This window comes from Eleginops maclovinus, chromosome 15, assembly GCF_036324505.1.
Source record: "Eleginops maclovinus isolate JMC-PN-2008 ecotype Puerto Natales chromosome 15, JC_Emac_rtc_rv5, whole genome shotgun sequence".
NCBI lineage: Eukaryota > Metazoa > Chordata > Actinopteri > Perciformes > Eleginopidae > Eleginops > Eleginops maclovinus.
In genome coordinates, this window is record NC_086363.1 from 14194202 (window position 1) to 14215991 (window position 21790).

At 42.5% G+C, this 21790-nt stretch overlaps 2 protein-coding genes across 4 annotated transcripts in view; one reads left to right on the top strand and one right to left on the bottom strand.

Moving 5' to 3' along the window:
* The window catches only part of LOC134876682 (kelch-like protein 29), a 191683-nt gene that overhangs the window by 149853 nt on the left and 20040 nt on the right, over positions 1-21790 (top strand). For both annotated transcript variants that reach the window (XM_063901738.1, XM_063901737.1), the window contains exons 11-12: positions 3148-3330; positions 5361-5541. In XM_063901738.1, the coding sequence (XP_063757808.1) occupies positions 3148-3330; positions 5361-5541 (364 nt within the window). The remainder of the gene's footprint in view (positions 1-3147; positions 3331-5360; positions 5542-21790) is intronic.
* LOC134876683 (uncharacterized) lies at positions 13056-15200 on the bottom strand. Of its 2 annotated transcripts, XM_063901740.1 has the most exons (4): positions 14377-15200; positions 13940-14222; positions 13465-13806; positions 13056-13361 (listed from the first exon to the last, which is right to left on the bottom strand). In XM_063901740.1, the coding sequence occupies exons 1-4, from the start codon at positions 14817-14819 to the stop codon at positions 13083-13085; spliced, it is 1347 nt and encodes a 448-aa protein (XP_063757810.1). In that variant the 5' UTR covers positions 14820-15200; the 3' UTR covers positions 13056-13082. The 2 variants fall into 2 exon arrangements, with proteins under 2 accessions (XP_063757810.1, XP_063757809.1); XM_063901739.1 differs by having other exon boundaries at positions 13056-13806.

Genomic DNA, 21790 nt, shown 5'->3' on the forward strand with positions numbered 1-21790 from the left:
ATAACGATTCCAAGAGTAAGACACTTACAGTAAAATGTGAAAAATGCCAACCATAGGAACTGTTCAAATTTCAGTTTTTCGTAGCAAACTAATTGTACGCAGAATGACATACTTCTAAGTCCAAATGAAGTGTTGAAAACTATGTTTGCAAAAGGTTCTAAAGTAAGAGTCTACCTATAGAACTTAAAAAATAAGTTTGCTCTAAGCAGTGCTCGAAAGCTGTGCTCACTGGAGTTTTCGTGAATATAGACAGGTTAAAAATATGAAATATGACAAAAGGTCAGTAACAATATGGAGAAGTCGGCATTTTCTTCCCAAACCGCCAGGGGTATAAACTCAGTCAGGAAAAAAAAACAAGAGCTGTCAAGACTTGGTTATCCCTTCATCCCCAACTGCTCGTCTCCATTCTTCGATCTTTCATCCCTTCATCCCTCTACCCGACTCCCATCAAACCTCCGACTGACTGACAGCCATCCCTGTGAGGTTTCCTTTTTCGAAGGAAAATTCACACATACAAACACACACAAACACACACACAAACCCACGCAACCATCTGATCCAATGCCGTGACTCGCCGTCAGCGCTCTCCTGTTGTCTGGCGTTCTGACAGGCCGGTGTTGGGTTGTGTTAGCTTGTGAATGTGTTCAGGGCTTGAGGGGTCATCCTCAATGCCTAGATGTGGACTCTCCCTGACGTGTCTGGCCAAGCGGAAAGCACCAGAAACAAGCCTGCACATGTGCACTAGGTGATAATAAAGACCTGCATGTGCACAAACATTCAATTTGACACGTTGGAAAGCATGTGGAATCTCTTAAGCTGGCCTAATTAGACACCGTGGGGGTTCAATAAAGAAAAACTCTTTGTAGAAATACAACATAAGAAATTACTCTTGTGTTATGGTTCAGTTTTTTAAGTTTACATTGTCAAACTCACAGCATCTGGAATGCTAGTATTTGTACATCTTCGACCTTCTTAAAAACAACAAAATGTAACGGCTAATAGGAAGAGGAAAAGGAGATGAAAAGAGACGTAAATATAATCATATAAATGTAGAGAAAGCAGTCGAATTTTTAAAATCCAATAAAGTAAAAAATGTTTTGATGAAGAGAAATGGACTACAAACACGTACTGCAATAGCAGCAAACTAATCACCTGGAACAACAATAGTAGAGCAAAGTCAATATAATTAATGTGTGTGTGTCAGTATGGTTGGAGGCTCCTGAGAGGGAAAACGAAGAGCCTGTTTCCACTTAATCTTTTTTTTAAGCTGTAGCTGCGACTGTCCTATAAAACTACACCCGCATTTATTAGTTGCAGATCCAAGGTGTGCTGTAGGTCTAGGGCATGATGGCAGCAAGCTGTGGAAACAGGCTTATGATGGGAACACATTCAAATCTTTTTGAGCAGCTTCTACACGCTGTCAGAAAGGGATCGTGACTCTTACACCCTCTATATATTGTCATGGTCGTCCTTTTTTTAGCTTGTGTACCTTCATCCTCGAAGCGACACAATTGTCTTTGAGCCATCACTTTCTTTCTCTTCATACGCTCAGAAACGCATTCTCAAAATCTCACTGAGAGAAAAAAGCCAGTCCGCTTTAAGCTGTCCACTAAGTCTAAGCTGTATGTCCACGATATGTCTCCGGCAGTGCTTACCGCTCCGTCTGTTGCTCAGCCCCGCCAAAGACAGTTGTTTTTTTTGTATCTTTCTCTTCTTTTACCCTTTTCTTCTTCCTAGAGAAAACATCTCTTTTTTACCAGCTTTGAAAGAGAAAAAGAAGCTTAAGAGAAAAAAAAAGGGGGGGGGGGGTTTAAACAGAAGTTAAAGACAGACGCCTATGGATGTGCCTTTGAGGCGAGTGTCTGTGTGGAAAAGTATCGACCCAAACAGATGAACCAGTGGTTAGCCTCGGTTTGGAGTGTATAAAGATTAGTTTTCCCTCCCCTCCTCTCTTGCTATACTCTCTCTTGCATTCCTTCCTTGCTTTCCTCCCACTCTCTCGCTTCTCACACTCTCTCCCTCTGCCTCCCTGGCTTGCCTCCCCTCTACCCGCCTGCCCGCTGCTTACAAACACACAGCTCATTCCTGTCTTGCGGATCGCCGTGTTGCCTGCTCACTGGAGCCTGCTGCTGAAGTCTGAGAGGACCTGCGACACGCATGTGGCAGCCTGCCAACGTGTTTGTGTGTTTTGGATCACTGGTGTCTTTATCCAGCAGCTCTGTGTGTGTGTGTGTGTGTGTGTGTGTGTGTGTGTGTGTGTGTGTGTGTGTGTGTGTGTGTGTGTGTGTGTGTGTGTGTGTGTGTGTGTGTGTGTGTGTGTGTGTGTGTGTGTGTGTGTGTGTGTGTGTGTGTGTGTGTGTGTGTGTGTGTGTGTGTGTGTGTGTGTGTGTGTGTAGAGATCGGCTGAGGAGTAATAGGGATGAGTGCTGAATGTGTCTCAAGTATCTTCTTAATCACACAAGGCCCGCAGTGTGTGTATACATGAGACCAGACACATCTCTGAGTACAAATGTACACAAATTGATTCCCACCGATTGATTTTTTGCGTTTCTTTCCTGCCCCGCTCAAACAGTGTTTGTTTCACTGTGAGTGTGTGGACGAGTGAATGTGTAAGTTAGTATTTGTATAAAGAGAGAGTAAGATAGCTCACTGGGAACCGTGCGAACGACAGCCCCATCAGTCTTAGTTATACTTTCGCATTTAACTCAGTGGTTTCCTTTGAACAAGTGGAAACTTTTTCTATTTTGCGTTGAGTTTTGTATTTCCTGACAAGCTTATTGACTCTGGGACAGCCAAGGCATGCTGAATTCAGTAATGCAGACTTGTAATGTTGGGCTGGTTGCCTTTGTATATGATTACGTACTATCAAGGTTCCATGAAAAATGAAGTGAAAAAGTTACTGAATAGATTTCAAAAGAAATCACCTCACCTTGAAAGCAATATCTATTAAATACTCAAATGTCAGGTAACGTGCTACAAACCATTTTTCCTGTTAGTTACAGCAGCACCGGGCCGTTGAAAAGAGGATTTGATTCAATCTTCTTCACTGGTGGAAAGCTTCCCTGATGGCCGGCTTTCACCCATCTCTTTCCTTCTTTTGTCCACCCCAATCATCATGTTCCTCCATCATGTTCCCTTGTCCTGTAGGTGTAGCGGAGGTGATAGTTCTGGTGGGAGGGCGTCAGGCGATCGGGATGAACCAGCGCTCCCTGACAGCAGTCACCTGTTTTAACCCCCAGAGCAGTAAGTGGTACCCACTGGCAAGTCTGCCCTTCTACGACCGCGAGTTCTTCAGTGTCATCTCGGCAGGAGACAACATCTACCTGTCAGGTGAGTCTTATCAGGCACTCTTGCAGCACAATTGTAGCTTTCAAGTTGCAGTCTTTTAGTGGCGCAGAGTAGGAGGTCAGTAGAAACCTCAGTGCAGCAAGGAAATGTTAAACTGCAGGAACTTTTCAGATTCAACTTGAAAGTAAAATAAAACATACTATTGTCATCACTAAATACCTGCAAGACTAATGAGCATCAGCCTTAACTGTGAAATGTGTTTGTTAATTAGCAAATGTAGCATTGGTGGATGTACATGCTAACATTGAAACATTTCTAAACATTAACGTTGTCATTGTGAGCATAGGATGTTATTGTGAAGGTCAAACTGTAACATTTTTCTCAACAAGGGGGATATTTCATACCTTTCATCACCCTGTTTTAGGAGGGCTTTAGCTCCGCCTATATTTATAAACCTTCAAAATAGGTGACTCCTTTCAACCTTGACAAAGGCAGAGCAAAGATCTCCTTTCCGTTCTTACCTTTCACAATAAAAGCTCCAGACAGCGGCGATACGTGATGAATAGAAATTCCTTTGATTTATTTTTCTACGGCAATAATTAAAACATCACAGGTAAAAAGACATGGTTAGGGATCATAAAAAGCAAACCATGGAAATCCTGTTGTGTGGCCGCTTTTGATTTGTTCCTTTCATCATACCAAATCTTGACCGAGGTCTCAACTCTTTGATTCAACAACCCTTAGTGAGGACATTTTCACTTAGTTACATATTTATTTCAACAGAGTGAAGCTACCTAGGCCACTGCCAACTTTTTGTGACCTTTTGTGAAACATTTTAAGAGGTTTAAAAGGGTTGCTGCCCTCAACACTTTCTCGTCTGTTGCTCTGAAAAGTTAGTTCTATCAAACACTGCAGACAACTGTGATGTCTTTCTTTTCAGAACATTATTTTTGAAAGTATCTGCTATTTACCTGCTATTTCTTTGAACTTGACATTTTTCTCTGTGTGGCTTTACAGCGGTACAATATTCTGCAGTTTTGTTTCATAGTGGCACACTGTGCACTCTGTGACTCTATCTATGAGGCACCTTTAAGTTGTTTCTCCAGAGGTAGACTGAATTTCTTCCTCTACGGTCCATTTGTGCAAGAATCCTGCACGGTACTCAGACCTTGACATTGCACCGTGAAAATGTAGCAGGATTTGTCCTGCGTGCACCTTTCCTCTCCCCCTTTTCATATAAATGTAAATTTGTGTTTGGGCATTGGAACAGGTATGCATGTGTCCGCTGGGAGTCAAGACAGCCAGTGGGGAAATCAGAGTACTTCTAGCTAGCCAATCAACAGGCTCCGGTCTGTAACCTTCCTCACTCTCTGAGCTGGGTCACTGAGTCACAGCTAGTATTACATGTCAGACTACACAGCTAACAGGGCTGCTTCGAAGAGAGCTGAAATAAGTACAGTCTAAATGGTTGGCTGCTCAACTAGTCAACACAGCGGCATACAACTTAGTCTTAAAAGTCTTTGAAAAAAAACAATATAGGTTTTGAGATTTTAATAAATAACTTTGTTCAACCTTATACTTGCAGGGAGGAGCTGCAGGAAATAATAATACAAGTCATAATATGATGATTTAAGGGTTAAGTCTTGGCTTCTTTTAGAACACCTTGTAGATGCTTGAATGATGCAAAACAAATGCTGTCTTACTCTGTGTAAGGGGCTTGGATAGACTGGCTTAATATATGGGCTTTGTGCATTTCTTTATGGATTGAACATCTTGATAGTTTTTATATATTTCTTAGGCCTGCTTTATGATAAATGAAACAAAAAGGAAATCTCACACTCAAGTTCCTTTTGCACTCTACGGATAGGCTGTCAATATCACTTTTTTTTAACATCATCAAACAACAAAAATAAATATCCACAATATAAATCATCTGCGTCTGTTTTCTCTATTCCAAACCCAGGTTAAGTAAACTCAAGCTGCTCAAAAGGATTTTGGTTCCTTGGGAAAAATAATACATTTGAATCCGCCTACACACCCACTTTAATAACCGTTCTCCTACATGCTTTCAGGGGGCACAGAGTCTGGTGTGATGGTGGCTGATGTATGGTGCTACATGTCGCTGCTGGACAACTGGAACCTGGTGTCCCGGATGACTGTGGCCCGCTGCAGACACAACAGCCTGGTGTACGACGGCAAGCTCTACACCATCGGAGGACTGGGTGTATCTGGTAACCTGGACCACGTGGAGAGGTAAGCTTCACGTAAAATCAACAGCAGTCAATCTCCAAACAGCCGACACCTGCACACTCCCATATAACTGTGAATGATTTCTGCAAGCGTAGGTGGATGCTGAGCAATCCAGTTTGAGCAAATACATATTCTCACTGCACAGCGAAACGTGGCAGATGGTGTGGCATGCAGCAGTGTGGTGCATCGTATTGCAAAAGTGGTTGGACAGGTTTGTTAGTGTTCCTCTGTGAGAGCAAAAGGTGCAGAGGAACGAATCTGAGCTGGAGCAATTTAAATGGTCACAGCTGCGAGTGATGTTATGGAGCGACCGAGCGCCTCTTACTTCTGTTAGAGTGGCGCATGAGTGAGAGGATTCGCTTTTTGAGAGTTGAGTGGTATACTGTGTCTGATTCCATCCACTTCAGCATCATCACATCACCGACACTTCATCTGAAGGTCGTCAACTGTGGCCTGCTCAGCTTGGACTTTTCTTATTATTTTTGTCCTGTATTTGTATAAAGTATTCAACATTAAATCTGACATAGACAAAGTCCTCTTGCAGTGTATGTAGATTTAATAATGTGATTCACATCGCCTGAGTTTTGTAACGTTTCTCAATTTTTCTTACTTTCTTGTAACCTGGGCTGAGGAGAGGGTTTCAGCAGAGAGATGGGGCTACCTCCCCTGCACGGCAGAGCGAGATTAACCAAAGCAATCAAAAGAACATTACTGAGTATATTAGAGCAGGCCGCTGCCGCTCATTACCTAGCGTCTCAATTGATCTCCAAAGCTGTTCGCAATGCACAACAGTACTCCAAATGAAACAGCCTAATTTGATATTTCCCCGTAATGCTGCCATACAGTGTCGTTATGACAGGGGGTAGATGGAATATTTGCCCCGTAATGGAAAAGCATTTGATTCCTCTGTCTCTGAGCTGCTTAATTTGAGAGCAACCACTGCATCTAGGGTATTTGCAGCTCCAAAGAAATCAGCGCTTCACCCCATGATGCGTTTGTATGTGTTTCGCCGTCTTTGCCCTTGTGTGCTTTTTGAGCAATCACTAAGCTTCTCCGAGGCCCTTAGCAACTGGACTCAATTATCAGCGTGGTAAAACTTTAACCTACTTTGCCTCCCTCCAAGAACTGCCAGAGGCCTCCTTTGCTTGGTATTACTGCCCCAGTGCTGCCCTCTCAAAGGTTGAACCGACTTGGGAGAAATAAACCACTCCGAACAAAATAGTTGAACTCTTAATGGTGAAGTGGAGAATGCATGGTGCTGTGGCTGGAGCAAAAACATCTTCAACAAGAGGTTGAGGTCATATTCAATAGTCTTATGTAAAAGCTAACAGGTCTCTCAAGCTGTTTGGGAACATTTGTCAGGGCAGACAACGGGCCTGTTTCTAAGCAACCCAGGCTTTTATTTTGTCTTTTTCAGAAAATACAATGTGGAGCGAAAGTCAAAATTGAGTTAGATGGTCTAAAGACTCTCTTTTGTCGGAATAGAATGCATAAATACATGAAGGTTTGTGCTTTCAGAGAGGGTGAAGACATATGGGAATATTTATTCTCGGGTGTTCCTGCTGATGTGTTGTATTAAAATGCCAGTTTTGTGTAAATTCTCTCCTATCATAAAGGTAGAAAATGCATTATTCATTGTGTCAGATTTCCATTTAAAATGGGGTGTCCGTATTTTGATTGGTCTACCTTTTATTTTGAAAAAATATGATGACCTGCTGTAAGTGCCTCTCCCATCGACTTTGTTGATGAATTGTAGATAAATCCTCTGGTAGATACTGGCAGTGTGGGCAGCATGCACCCTGATGGAGGCCAGAATATCAAACTACATTTAATGTGGAGAGGGGGGACGGCTGTGAGACGGGAAAACTGTAGATCAAGTTATTGTTTAACCATTTCGTGTTTTAGGCGCAAGACAGAATCAGGACCAATAAATATTGTAATATCTATAGACATATGCTACTACTATATGCTACAACTTAGATTAAGGTGGTATAAGCGATGTTAATGATATCATATTTCAAAATATTATTACTCTACATTACAATGTATAAGACTATCTAAACGGCTTTCTTTTTGTTTAAACAATCACACAATCAAACAAAGTCAACTAAACTGTTAGCTTATTTTCTAGTAACGTTCTTTAAAGATGTGCCTTAGAAGTTACAATTTTTCATCATACTCCATATTCCATGCTGAAAAAACACGACTGATTTTTAAGGTTTTTGCAAACGTATCATAGAATAAAGATTCTCTTATACATAAACTTCCAGTTGTTTGATATATATAAACAGAGCTGTGGAGAAATAAGGAATAATCGTTGCGTCCTGCAGATTTAACCTGTTTTGTTTCTGCAATATTATTTTAAAATAATTCACGTTAAGGTTGAGGATAGGAGGGGGAAATGATCCCAACACTGGTAATGTTACATTTTAAGTGAGAGACATGTTCTGACATGTGCTTTAAGGCAACTATGATGTGAAGATATCATTCTGTTATGCCCTTAGAGAGAAAATACTTTGTTGTTTGTTGAGTTTGTGAAGCAAGACTAATGTGGTCTGTTATGCATAATTTGCGATGAAAGTTTTGGAGCGTACTTACTGCCCTGAACATAAGTTTTCAACTTCAAAGCTGTTTTGGGAAACACAGTATTAATTAGTAGTGAATGACAATGTGGCCTGTTCTACAGTACAAGCATAAATACCCATGCTGAAACAGTATTGCGTATTTATACCTTTGGGTAAAAAAACTATCTCTACGAAGAGATGCAAAAGCTGTTTAACAATCCCACATCACTCCTGTGATGCAGGTGTTATTTTGCTCTGTAGGAAGGTAAACATTGATGAAAGGAGGTAATAATGACAGAGCTCCATGGTTTTTGAGTATCAAGGGATTTTCTATTGAAACTGAGGGATTGAGCATTTAATAATAAACTACTCCCAGATTAAATATTTAAACAATGTGAAGGAGATGGCATGCGGGCATGTTTTACCCCTGAATATGCATGATTGTGTTGCAAAGGTAGAGCGAGCTATTTCAAAGCTTGAGGAGGATTTTTGACATTAACAACAGGCAGCTGGTCTGTCAAATCAACTCAAAAGAAAAAGGCTGTGAATCACACCATCGCAACGTCTTGGGGAAGAGCTTGACAGATTAACAACAGCAGTTTATTTCATAAGACTCATAAACAGTTCATTTAATTCCTCAACTAAATTTCTTGGTAACAAGATGGCACAAAAGCATGATCATTTGTGCTATACTTAAACCCAGCTTGAGAACTTTGTAACATTGTCACATTGTAAAACAGTCAAACGGATGAATTATGTATTCTTCTTGAGTTTTGAAGCCTCTTGAAAACCTACACAGGCCAAAACCTTTTTTTTTTCTTCTTACACTTAAACAGCAATATCTGAATATATTCCTATTATATAACCTAGGCATTGCTCCCACTCCCACACGGGAGTGACTAAAGTTTGCTTCTGCATACATTGAGGGCAGCTTTTCGACCTTAAATTATCATATTTTAACTGAAAAAGATAATAAAGGTTATATATAAATCACTATATAAATCTCTAAGCTAAATAGGAAACACTTGAGGAGCATCACTTCCAGGCAATTTCTGAAGGCATTTGTTCATATCTGCTTTGATAAATGAGCCTCATTAACTGCTGAGCCTTTATTTTGTAGCTAACCACCAGATTTGGCAGGTGTGTCTCTACTGCGAGACTCAGTTGGCTCTAATGCCAATCTGTAATGTTGGGCCAAAACTGAAGATAGTGGAGACTCCGGCAGGGAGGCAGCCAGTCAACAGCAGGACTAAAACCTGTCCTGTGCAGATAACGGAACTAGCTACTCAACACTTTTTTGATCGCCTCTGCACATGGAGGAAAATCTGTACAGGTCTGAAGTGCAGTTGTGATATAGAGAGCTAATAACATTCAGAAATCATTAGTCATTGTATGTGAATGGCTGCCTTGTTTGATATGCAGATGGCTGGTGGGGATTGCATCTGAAGGCCGGGGAATCGCATGAAACGGTGCGACAGCCAGACTTGATTTGCTCCGCTCATATAGTGATTGATGCGGAGATTGTTTACACACGCAGCCAATCTTTCTCAGCGTGTGTGCATCTGCATTTCTGTGCGCACATGTGTGTTCCCGTCTCATTGTTCTTTAAGTATATGTACATATATATGCCAATCTGTGTACACAGTTGTGTTCATTTGTCTGTCCATCTGTGTCCGAGTGCGTGTATGGCTCTGAGCTCTGGCTCTCAGTACCCTGACTCCTCATTTGCAGTCCTTCCTGCCTCCCTCGCTCCCTATCTCTCCATCCATCTCACTAAGGGTTTCACGCTCCTAACCGTGAAATTCACCCACATTCACAATTATGTCTTCAATCAGAGCCATCTCAAAGCTAAGGATGCAGCCTTTCTTTAGGAACGGCAGGAGGTCCAAATCAACACTCAAAAGACCGCGCAGGCTTTTTCCTGTCCCTGCTCTCTACCCTAATCACTGACAGATTTTTAGGGATGGGAGCAGTCGAGTTCGGAAGGCTTTTAACTTGCAATCAGGTACGGCGGGCCTGCATGCTCCTCAGCATGTTGATCCTTTGGCAAACCAATATGATTGCAGAAATTGAATAATTCATGGGTGTCTAATGATGTGTCAATCACACATGGTTTTGTTTTATTTATTGCACGCTATGCCCAGGTTTGTGCGTTCTCCCAGCTCTATTGCAAGTTAATATTGCATGAAGACTGTTAGCAACATGACACTGAGTAGAGCAACTAGCTTTTCCCATCAGGGATGGTGTGCTGTTTTCTAACAAGTCTGGAGGAGAGAAAAGCAATTTGCAAAGAGCATGTTCTCTTTTTTACATCTTTTCATACGTAAATGACCCTTTTGAATGGCAGTACATAAATATGTGCCATTGCAATCTGTGGTTCTTAATTGTGTTGTTTTTACGGTTCATTTAATGGCACATAGGTTGTTGTTGTTGTTGTTGTTGTTGTTGTTGAACAAGCGTCCCTGCACTTTGACACTTTGTATAGTTATACAGGCGTTTGTCATGCAGCGCTGATTGTCAATTGTATATGTTTTCCCCCTGAAGTTTGTTGAGCTCCACTTTGGCGGTCACCCTTGCTCTGACTCAACCAATGCCTTCATTCTACTATGGACACATCTCTCCTCCGTGTATTTATTGTGGTAAACCTTTTCTTTGTGTGTAGCATAAACTTCTCAACCAGCTTTTTCTCACAAACATTGGCTTTGTCTGACACACGAGGCAAATCATTAAGCCTTGAAGACCTTGCAGAGAAATGCATTAAATGGCTCCAAGGAAGTTTCATCAAACCAACCATGACCAAGAACATACAGCGAGATGGAGTTTCCAGCGGGGGACTTCATCACGCCTCGCGCTGCACACAGTTGAAGTCCTCTGTGGGCGGCTCGGTGAACTGACAAGTCCTTAAGTACTTGATGTCCGCAGGCGGTATGCAAGCTGAGTTGCCAGTCACCCAGAGAAAGGTCCCCTTCTGTGGGGCACCAGGGGTGGGAGAGACCCCGTGTTGCACTCATAGAAAGAAGAGGCTGCATCTGCTCTTTGAGTTGTTGCTTTGCAGGGGTTTGCCTCCTGGCTGCCCGTATGAGCGCGCTCTAACAGGGATCCGCTCCTTTGTCTCCAGGCAAAAAGGAGCTGTCAGGCAGCCAGAAACAGCAGACCTCAGTTGGTCCAGTGCATTCCGACTCGCACATCGTGCCATCCACCCCCAGAACTGCATTTTAAATCACACCATGCATGTATACTGGCAGCTTTTATCACACAATTCACACAAAAACCTGGAGATGGGGGTACTTTGCCCATTTCAGCTCCCTGCCCAACAGCACTCTCTTTTGGAGACGGAGGGGAAATAATCAGCAGGGCGATGATGCTAATAATAACGGAGCGCCCCATCGCTCTGCAGCCCCAGGTGGTCGGGGCCGTGCAGCGAAGAAGTTAAGAAAGAGGGAGGGAGAGAGAAAAGTAGCGAGCCAAGAAGAGTTTAGCAGCGCAGAGCGGGCGGGAGAAGATGAGAGGAGAGTGTAGATGCAGCGGCCCCCAGGTGGGCCTGTGAGCTCCACACAATCAGTCACACTGGAACCAATGGGCTCACTCTTCTCCCATGCAGCCTCTCTACACCAATAATGAAGTGATGAGCTGTTGTGCATGTCTTTAATATGTCTATGGGTTTTTACTGTTTAGATCTTTCCCCCCATACTAGGTCATACAGTGCCTGGGGTTCATTGTGGTTGGAGAGGGGAGAGGGGTGGTGGTGGTGGGAGTGGGGTTTTGGGATGCTGCATGGCCGGCCCCAGTACCCTTGCAGCATGGCACTGTAATCGGGGACAACTGGCTCCCAAAGCCCCCCTGTAGAGGCGGTTCCCCCCTACAGAGCTAATCCCCTGCTCCTCAGGATTAACCAACTTCACAGCGCTGGCCCCAACTGCGCTGTCAAGGCACTGGTTCACCCTACAACCTTACCCCCTCACGCATTCACATACACCCTCATTACCCCTCCATGGTACCCCTCTCCCCGCTGAACTGTCAGTGTGTATTTCCTCACCTCACATCTCCGTCCCTCTCCTTTCCTCTGCATGTTATAATTATCCTGATTGCTTTACATCAAAGCTAACCGTTTTTCAAACCGGGCTGCTTTAAGCTGCTGGGTTTGAAATATTTTTAATATATATTTAATACATGGCATCCTTTGGATTCCTCCCATTCCACTACAACATCAAAATTTATCAGCAAACTCTCAATTTTATGCATTCATTTATAAGTAACACTTATGAGGTAAATAATCAGATGACTTTAAACACTTTATTAGCACTAAGGCCAATATAATTTGTCAATAAATAAAATAATTGATTGACAGAACATTCTTTACCATTATCTCAATAATTACAGTTTTTCTCTATTGCTTAAACACATTTTGTGATACTGCCCTCACTTTTCACAAAACTCTAAACACAAAACACTTTTCTAAAGCTACGTACACACAACCTCACAGTCTCTTTTCAAAACCAACCCATCACACCAAAACAGTTGCTCATATGCTCAAAACCAACCCATCACACCAAAACAGTTGCTCATATGCTCAAAACCAACCCATCACACCTAAACAGTGGCTCATATGCTCAAAAGCAAACTTTGACACCACAATACCACTCAAGGCCTGCAAAAATGTAAACACTACTGAGCATCATTAACCACGTTACCCAAAAAATTGAAAACACCATTTTCAGTGTGAGACTTCTTTGTTTACAGTTTCACAACTGCCAGGATGCATTTGAGCAACCCTTATTTATTCTCAAATATGTATTGGGCATTTACTATAGATTTGTGCATTTCATAGGAATAATGAATAATACATAAAATGCAGTAATATCACAACGTAATGCAGAAAATTAGTACTGTAAACTCCATGGAGGATCCATTACACACAATAGATAAAGTACAGTAACAATTGAAAACACAATGTTCAGGGTGCGATCTCTTTTATTAGGCCTACGTTGTACATGTAAATTGACACAGTATGTTGACACTGCAATCATTGGGCGGCATCACGTCGTCGGACTGGGTCGGGCCACAGTACCTCATCCACGTCACAGGCAATATTGTCCATAGCCAAACATCGTGGGAAGAATGCCCTGGCATGCCGCACCCAGCCTTGGAACGCCTCCACAGCCACATCATCACAGGCCAGGTCCATAGCCCTGAGAAGGTTCTCTCTGGTGTACGGTTGGCGGTCATAGACCTTCCACCGCCATGATGAGAAGAACTCTTCTATTGGGTTTAGGAATGGAGAGTAGGGTGGCAGACACACATTAATAAATTGCTGGTTGATGTTAAACCACTCTCTGACCTGGATGCTGCGATGGAAACTAACATTGTCCCAGAAGATGACATATATGGGAAGATCAGCCGGCCCAGGATTCTGCTGGTCGTTCGGGTGGTCATGGTCATGCAAAACTTCTCTGAGCTCTCCTAGGAAGGTGAGGAGACGCTCAGTGTTGTAGGCACCAAGTTCAGCATGCCGGTGGAGAAGCCCTCTAGAACTCATGGCAGCGCAGAGGGTGATGTTTCCTCCACGTTGGCCGGGCACATCAACGATAGCTCTCTGTCCTATGATGTTACGGCCTCTCCTCCTCCTTTTTGTGAGGTTGAAGCCAGCCTCATCCACAAATATAAATTCATGGGGTCTGGCCATGGACTCCAACTCGAAGATCCTCTGTGGAAACAAATAGCGTTTTCAGGTGTTCAGAAAGACAGTCAATACAGCACATTACAGTACGATAGTATAGTATTGTATGTTACATGTAAGTACTGTAGGCCACCGTGTACATAGATTTTACTGTACTTACTTGCACATACTGGTGACGGAGGTGCTTTATTCTGTCAGAGTTGCGCTCAAAGGGTACCCTATAGGCCTGCTTCATGCGTACTCTCTGGCGCTTGAGGACTCTGTCTATGGTTGTCAGGCTAACATCGTCAATGTTCGGAAAGTTCATATTGTCACCAATGATCCTCTCCCGTATCTCCCGTAGTCTCAGCACATTGTTCTCCCGAACCATATCCACAATGACGACCTCTTGGGCTGGTGTGAATCTGGAAGCCCTCCCACCTGCATATGGCAATCTTTCAACTCTAGAGAAACAGTCATTTGGTCAGAAATGGTCCTTGCAGTACACACTTTTACTGTAACCATTATTGCACTTGTCTGTATGTAGGTGCACTCCACTATACTACTGTATACTGTAAACATCTAGTGTAGTGACTAAAAAAATAGTACATACAGTACCTGTTGTGTTCTCTGAAGGCCCGAATAATGGTGGCCACTGAGAATCGGCTTAGGTTTGGTTGGACTCGTTGTCCAGCTTCGGTCATTGTCATGCCGTGGACAATGACGTGGTCAATGACCGTTGCTCTCATTTCATCTGTGATGAAGATGCGTTGTCTTGCTCGCCCTCCTTCTCCTCTCCCTCCTTGGCCTGCTCCTCTACCTCCTTGACCTGCTCCTCTCCCTCCTTGGCCCGCTCCTCTACCTCCTTGACCTGCTCCTCTCCCTCCTTGGCCCGCTCCTCTACCTCCTTGACCTGCTCCTCTCCCTCCTTGGCCTGCTCCTCTCCCTCCTCTGACAAAAACTCCTCTCCCTCCTCTGGCACGAACTCCTCTCCCTCCTCTGGCACGAACTCCTCTCCCTCCTCTGGCACGAACTCCTCTTCTTCTTCCTTGATCATCCATTTTTGTTTGGAACCTTCAGCAAACTGACTTATATAGGTGTGGTCACATCATTTGCAATAGGTGTTTTCAATTATGAGTCGTTGTGTTTACTGAATTACACCAGGTGTGTTCATTGTGTTCAGGTTTTGCTGACTGTGTGTGGCATTTTGCATCACATGAGCTTCACAATGCATATTTGAGCAGAGATATATGCTAAATGTGTTTTAGCAAGGCAAAATGTGTTTAGAGTTTTGAGAAAAAGGGGATGGGTTTTGTGAACAGTGTCTACAGGTGAATTGTGTTTTTGGTTGTGGCAAATGGGGGGTAGTTTTACTAAATGTGTTTAGGCAACTGGTCATTTGGTTTAGAGTACTGGGTTTTGTGTCTTAGCAATCGAGAAAAACTGTAATAAAGAGTAATTTGACAAGTCCTATAATATGAAATGATATTTGAGTCACGCACCTGAAATCTGAGGATTACCTCTTACCTGCAAACAAATTGAAAGGAAAAGCAATTGGTAGCTGCTGCCTTAAAGATAATACCAGCAACAAAATAATTCAGATTTGACATTTACTATGATACAAAAACATTTAGATTCTAAGTGATCTATTAACCTGTCAATCTTTAAAGCTATTGTTTATTGGACAGCAAAAAAAAACGACAACAACCGTGGTCAACCTGAGTATTTTTTATTCTACCTCTTCACATCTGAGTTTAAAACTTACATTTTAAACGGTTAAAAAAATAGCTACCACACAAGCGTGTGTGGATGTGTGCTTCTATGTGTGCACACAGACAGAAAGGTTTGTGTGTTACGCTGTCTGTGTCAGCACAGTCATTTCCCAGCTCCATGGAGGTACTGTGTTTTTGAGGCTCCAGGGCTGAGAGAGAGTGGGCCCAAATCAGGCAGATCATCACGTCTCTTTCACATTTCTCTCTGTCTCTCTCTATGTGCCATTTCGCCTCCCTCTATCCTCCCTCCAGTTTCCTCTTTTAACCACAATCTCCCACCTCTGTTCCACTGCTCCTAGTCTCTTTACAGCGTTGATTACGTGGGCAGGAGATGATGGGTGTATTTGGGGCCTTGGAGGCCGTTGATGTCCAATCCGTGTGACATGCTCTAGCAAAGACATTGTCTGCTCTTCGTCGTCTCCTAATGGGGCGCTGAGGTCTAGGAGACATGGAGGTAGATGATGCAAAGAGTTATAGAGAAACACTGGCGAACCGAGGCAGGTGTGCCCAAGGATGGTATTATGGGAAAGGTAGAGAAAGGTTGCAGCTAATGATAAGTAGGAGCTGTGTGTGCTTCCACCTCCCTGATAAACGACGGGCTGGCACTTTGGACCATTTCCAGCCTTTACCAACAGGCAACTCATTTTCTCTCGCCTTCTTTCAGTGCCTATTTCTACCCTCTTTCTCTCTATTTCACATCCCCAAAAGTTCTATCCTCTCACACATCAGGCTGCCACCGAGTCCCCCTGTCGTTTGTGCAGTCAGTCAGGTTGCAGCAGTTAGTGTGTTGCTTGCTAATTATCAGTGGTTAGGGTGTGACAGATGCTGCCGAGATGGTTGGCAGTCAGTCCGCCTTTCCCCCCACAGGAGGAAGCAACAACTGACCTTTAGAAAGCATAGCCCTGGCAAACCATCGCAATATCCAGACACCGCACCCAGGGAGGGATCGACACTGGAGGTGGGAGGGTTAGTTGTTATATATAGATTTCTCCTGTGTGTGTGTGTGTGTGTGTGTGTGTGTGTGTGTGTGTGTGTGTGTGTGTGTGTGTGTGTGTGTGTGTGTGTGTGTGTGTGTGTGTGTGTGTGTGTGTGTGTGTGTGTGTGTGTGTGTGTGTGTGTGTGTGTGTGTGTGTGTGTGTGTGTGTGTGTGTGTGATGAGTGTACGCCCAAGGTGAAATTGCTCACATCAAGAGAAAAGTGCAAACATGGTCAACTTTTGTGTGTGTATGTGTATTTTCAGTTATGGCAAAATTGGAATCTTTTATTCATTAGCCCTATTCAGGGGAGTCAATGAGAACCCCTCTTGCTGAAGACCCTCTTTTCATTTATTTATTGATACAAATGCTCATAGTTTCCCGTTTTTTAAATTCATTTAATGCATAATTATTTATAACCGCCCCCCAAGGACGTTATATTTTCAGATTGGGTTGTACGTAAGTGTAAGTGTGTTTTTTTGGGAAAAACTACTGCCATAATTTTCATTGAAACTGGTGGAAGCGTGTAGCATTGGCAATTGGCGTCACATACACAAGACCAAACTTAGCTATCAGACCTTAAGCTTTTGCTACAGCCACAATTTACCCCTGCAGTTTGGGCGTCAATTTTAGGTTTAACCGCCCTTTCCAACCACCACTATACACCCCACAGTGCCACAGTGCTGCCATACATGGCTGCTATCAACACAGGGGCTTACTCTGTTAATGAAGTGGGGTCTCAGTCTTCCATCTCCTGTCTACTTTTGAAGAGCGCTGAGCAGTAATTGGTGTACGACCTACACCACCGGCAGCACTCGTGTCCCCTGTCCTACGTGACATTCCCATCCAATTAAATCTACGTCTACACATACACACACATTCACACTCGGAGACAGTAAAAGAGAGCACACTGACTATTATCATAGCTCCCTAAATTCCGTTCCAGATAGTCTTTCAAGGTGCCTTTTTAAGTTTTCATAAGGGTTGCGCTGCACTTTCATACAGAATATGTGTGCGGGTATAAACACAGATTGTGTACTCATACTTTTGAGGAAGCTCAACCTCGGCTCTGAATGAGTTCATTCTCAGGGATTATGGGTAAATCTGTGTGGCCAGCGGATGGATAGCTCTCTGTCTCGCATGGATTAACTGAAGGTGACAATAAGGTGACAGGTCCACATCCATCTGTGTCTGCTACAGTCCTGTGTGTGCTAGTGTGTGTGTGTGCTAGTGTGTGTGTGTGTGTGTGTGTGTGTGTGTGTGTGTGTGTGTGTGTGTGTGTGTGTGTGTGTGTGTGTGTGTGTGTGTGTGTGTGTGTGTGTGTGTGTGTGTGTGTGTGTGTGTGTGTGTGTGTGTGTGTGTGGCAATGGGCATTTATGCATGGTGTGTACACGTATGTCTGTTATTAACTTGAAATGGGCTGCAATCCATCAGAGTTAATGAGTTGTGTATGTGCACGTTCTCTGACAGCAATGGCAGTGGTGTGTTTTGTGTGTGTGTCTTTTGGCTGACCTTGATTTCAGTCTGTCAGAGGAACACACTCTTATGCCTTCCATACGGAGAGCGAGACTCCATCAGATCTCCAGATGTCATCAAGCACAATCTGTCAGGTGTGTGTATGAGCAAATAATAAGCAAATGCCTGTGCCCTTCAATGAGTGGGATTTTTCGAGTTCATGAATGAGGAAGTGTGTCTTGGCTCAAATCAGTAGCCATAAATGTCAAGAGAACAGTAATGTGAAAGTTCAAATGTAGGCCAGTCATAATCACGGTTAGGAAATTCACTTTTTTTGTCAACTTGATACTGATGCTTGTGGATTCCCAGGTTACCATCCAGTTGTTTTAACTGGCAGCGATAAATTTGTGTGAGAAACAATAAAGACATTTTGAGTCTTTCTCGTACATACAGAAATTACATTTGCAAAGTAGCCTTTTGTCCACCTGTAAGAGATTAGTGACACAAATTTAGCAGCCACTCAGTACATTACCATTCTTTTTGGGTGGGTAAGTGGAATAAATCTAGCAACTACTTGCATATTTTACCAGAAATTGGAAAGGGGCTGCTAGATCCATCCAATCATTGCGCAACATGTACATTGTACATGCAATCTACCAACTCTGAATCATAATACAAGACAGAGTAAAGCAGTAGTAAGTCATGCCATGCGATAAAAATAAAAGAGCAACTGCTGTTTTGTCCTCTCTACAATTCCCCTGATAAAGCCACAATCATGTCAGCAGAATGATGCGCTTCCAATAGCATACAAATACCCAATCATTTACATTTTTGAGCATCTCCGAGGCCCTCCTATGTGAGGAAGGACTCTGTAGATTTCACCGTCAGACATTGATTAGCAACCCGGGGAGAGAGAACACAGGTACAAACAGCTGTCACATGCCGAGCAAATCAACACGGGGAACAGAGGTGCATACAAACAAGTTCAAATTAGTTGCCACAAAGCTGCTGTTTTTGTTTTCATCCCTGACAATTTGCGCGATGCTGTTTTTGTGAAATAGAGCGTGCCAAGAGGTAAGTTTGTGAGTATGTTACTTCCTGCCACATTTCATCAGAAAAAAACATTGAGCACAACAGTCAAAATTCAAAGCTGAGATCCTAAAAGATCTCCAGTACTTTTCCATTATCACTATTAACCTAAAATACACCTGTTTGCTGTTAAAGGATGGACACGTGTCTAATCAAACACATACCATAATAGCGCATGACATTATTTCTGGCAGCAGGCAATAACATAGTAATTAGTGTCGGAGCTTAATCATTTTTCATGACTGGTAGTTTCATTTGCTCATTAAAATGTAATACTTGTACTCCATATCCAATTACTATACTTTTTTTGCACTGCATTAGTTTTGTGAGTGTCAGACTTCCATTACCCTTACTGTAACTTTTTTAAGAATAGCTGTATAAATTCCTTTTCCCTGAATAATTGTTTTTAATACCAATAAATGTTTTACCAATTAGTATAACATTTCCATGTCTTTTCCACAAGATAATTTAAAAAAGCAGTCAGTAATGAAGTGACTTATAACATTATGGTTGTTACATTATTGCCCCTACAAGACCACACACAGATGGCTTCAGACTCTGAGAGGTGCAGTAGTTCCAGTGCAGCTATCATTGTATTTGAGTACAAGACATTAAAAACTATAACAGCAGCTTTATATTTAGATTAAGACAATCAATCAAAGAAGGGCACATTTGTTAAATAAAATACAGAGATACACATTTTACAACCAAATCAATGAGTTGAAATGAGTTGTTTGCTACAGATACTCAATGTGTTTGTGACCAATTGTCAAATGCGTGGCAGAGAAAAACAGTGACACTGGTGGTTTGGAGACATGTGCTAGAGCAAGTGGAGGTGCCCAACAGACAGCAGGGTGATAGCGGAGGTGTGGGCTCAGGCCTCACACTTTCTGTTATGTGCTCTGACACAACACAGATAAACTCCATCCTCTGACACACACTCCTCCTCACTCTCTCTCCCATTGGTCTTGATGACTTGATAAACATTTAAATTAAAGCAAAAACTATCATCATCTTTTCCCTGGTGTTTCTATTGCTTTAATCTTTTTACCCCTTTTCGTCCGACGCCCTCATCTACATAGCATTTTTGCTAAGGTGTGGGTAATGCATTTTGGTTGAGATACTATAAATATGCAGAGAAGCAGAAGGTCTCAGTTGAATGATTTCAAATGAACACCCACAGTCCCTATCAGCAGCCTGCTTTGTCAAAACAGCACACCTGCACAGTACAACTGTAAAGCTAAATTTACTCTAAAATGAAAGTTCAGCAGACATTTTCAACTGCATTTTTCCTAGCAGAACTCTATAGCGTCTTTTTTTGTCATGGTGGAAGATTTCCTGCCACCTAGTTGCTAATGAATATTCTTGGCAAACGTGAGAAATGTTAATGTAAGCAAATGATATTTGTGTGCAAATAGTTTTGAATGCCCTCCAGGCAGGAGCTGATTCACACAGAAGCCCTGTTTTCCTCAAGCCAAATCACCAGCCTTCAGTTCATTACTTCTGACAGCTAACAGAGGGCTATGAGGGATTGATGCACGCCCTGTACGTGCTCTCCCTCTCTTCTTGTGCCTGTTCCAAGGCAGTATAGAATCCATATCAAACAACTGTCAAAGATGGCAATGAATGCAAAATATCTTTGTATAGTAAGTCTCCTGATTGAATTACTCGACACCAGATGGGGAAGCTTGCAAACTCAGGGGCTAACTGTGACATAAAGACTGTCAGTGTCTTTATAGTCCCTGATTGTTTAGTTACCAAACCCACAGATCTCTCTCTCTCTCTCTAATTGTTAGTGAGTCAAATCTCATGTGAATTATCTTTAGAATCAACAGAAGAAAGGTACATTTAAAATAGACAAATACATGTAACAACACAAAAAGTCAAAAGACATGCTATGGCCCTTTGAAACACAGCTTTGAGCTTAATGCTAACATGTTCATAAAGATTATGTTAAATGATGACGTTTAGCAGTTATGTTTATGTTCACCATCTTACATCATTATGCAGATGTTTTTTCTAATAAGCACTAAGCACTAAGCATAGTTGTGGCTGATGGTCATGTCTGTTTTGCAGGTACTTCTAACATTAAAGTAAGGGGATCACATAAGTATTTTGAACAATTCCTTAGGACATGACATTGACATGAAATGACATTGCCAACCTTCGAGCTACATCGCTTGCATGGTTAAAAACTCAATCAGTGCCATAAACCTGGGTAAGAACTGTGTTAAGATTTGCAGTAGTTGGCTGTAATCAAGACCAAATATGACACTTTGATTTGGTTTGAAACTAAATTGTTTCTTTTGCGAACAACGCAAATGTACGCAAAAGACTTCTTTCAGCATTCTGACGTTTTGTGTGGGCAGCAAGAGGAGAATACAAGGGAGACTAAGAGGTGTGGAGTGTTCATGCGAGTCAGATAACTGTGGTGTTGCAGAGATTAATGCGAATTTCTAACTTAAGGGCATGAAATTCTGCTATGATGGAATCTAGAGCATCAGCTTTTTTTCTGCAGGCGATTAATGCATTGCTCTTCTTTCTTTTTTTCTTTTGAACCAACTTCCATTGCATTCCAGCCCACACACTACATATTTAAAGGTTACAATGCGTTGCTTTGGACCTGAATGCAGGTTTGATCTTTCTTGTATTCCTCACTATGAGCTATTAGAATTTCAAGTTTTTTAAGTCTGTGGTACTGTAACTACATGGCATTCCACTGTGGTTATAACTGCAGCAGGA

Coding starts and splice junctions, on each gene's coding strand:
- LOC134876683 (XM_063901739.1), bottom strand. CDS start 14,819: ATGGATGATCAAGGAAGAAGAAGAGGAGTTCGTGCCAGAGGAGGGAGA. Junction 14,223..14,376: donor GCCTTCAGAGAACACAACAG/GTACTGTATGTA, acceptor CTGTTTCTCTAG/AGTTGAAAGATTGCCATATG. Junction 13,807..13,939: donor TCCGTCACCAGTATGTGCAA/GTAAGTACAGTA, acceptor TTGTTTCCACAG/AGGATCTTCGAGTTGGAGTC.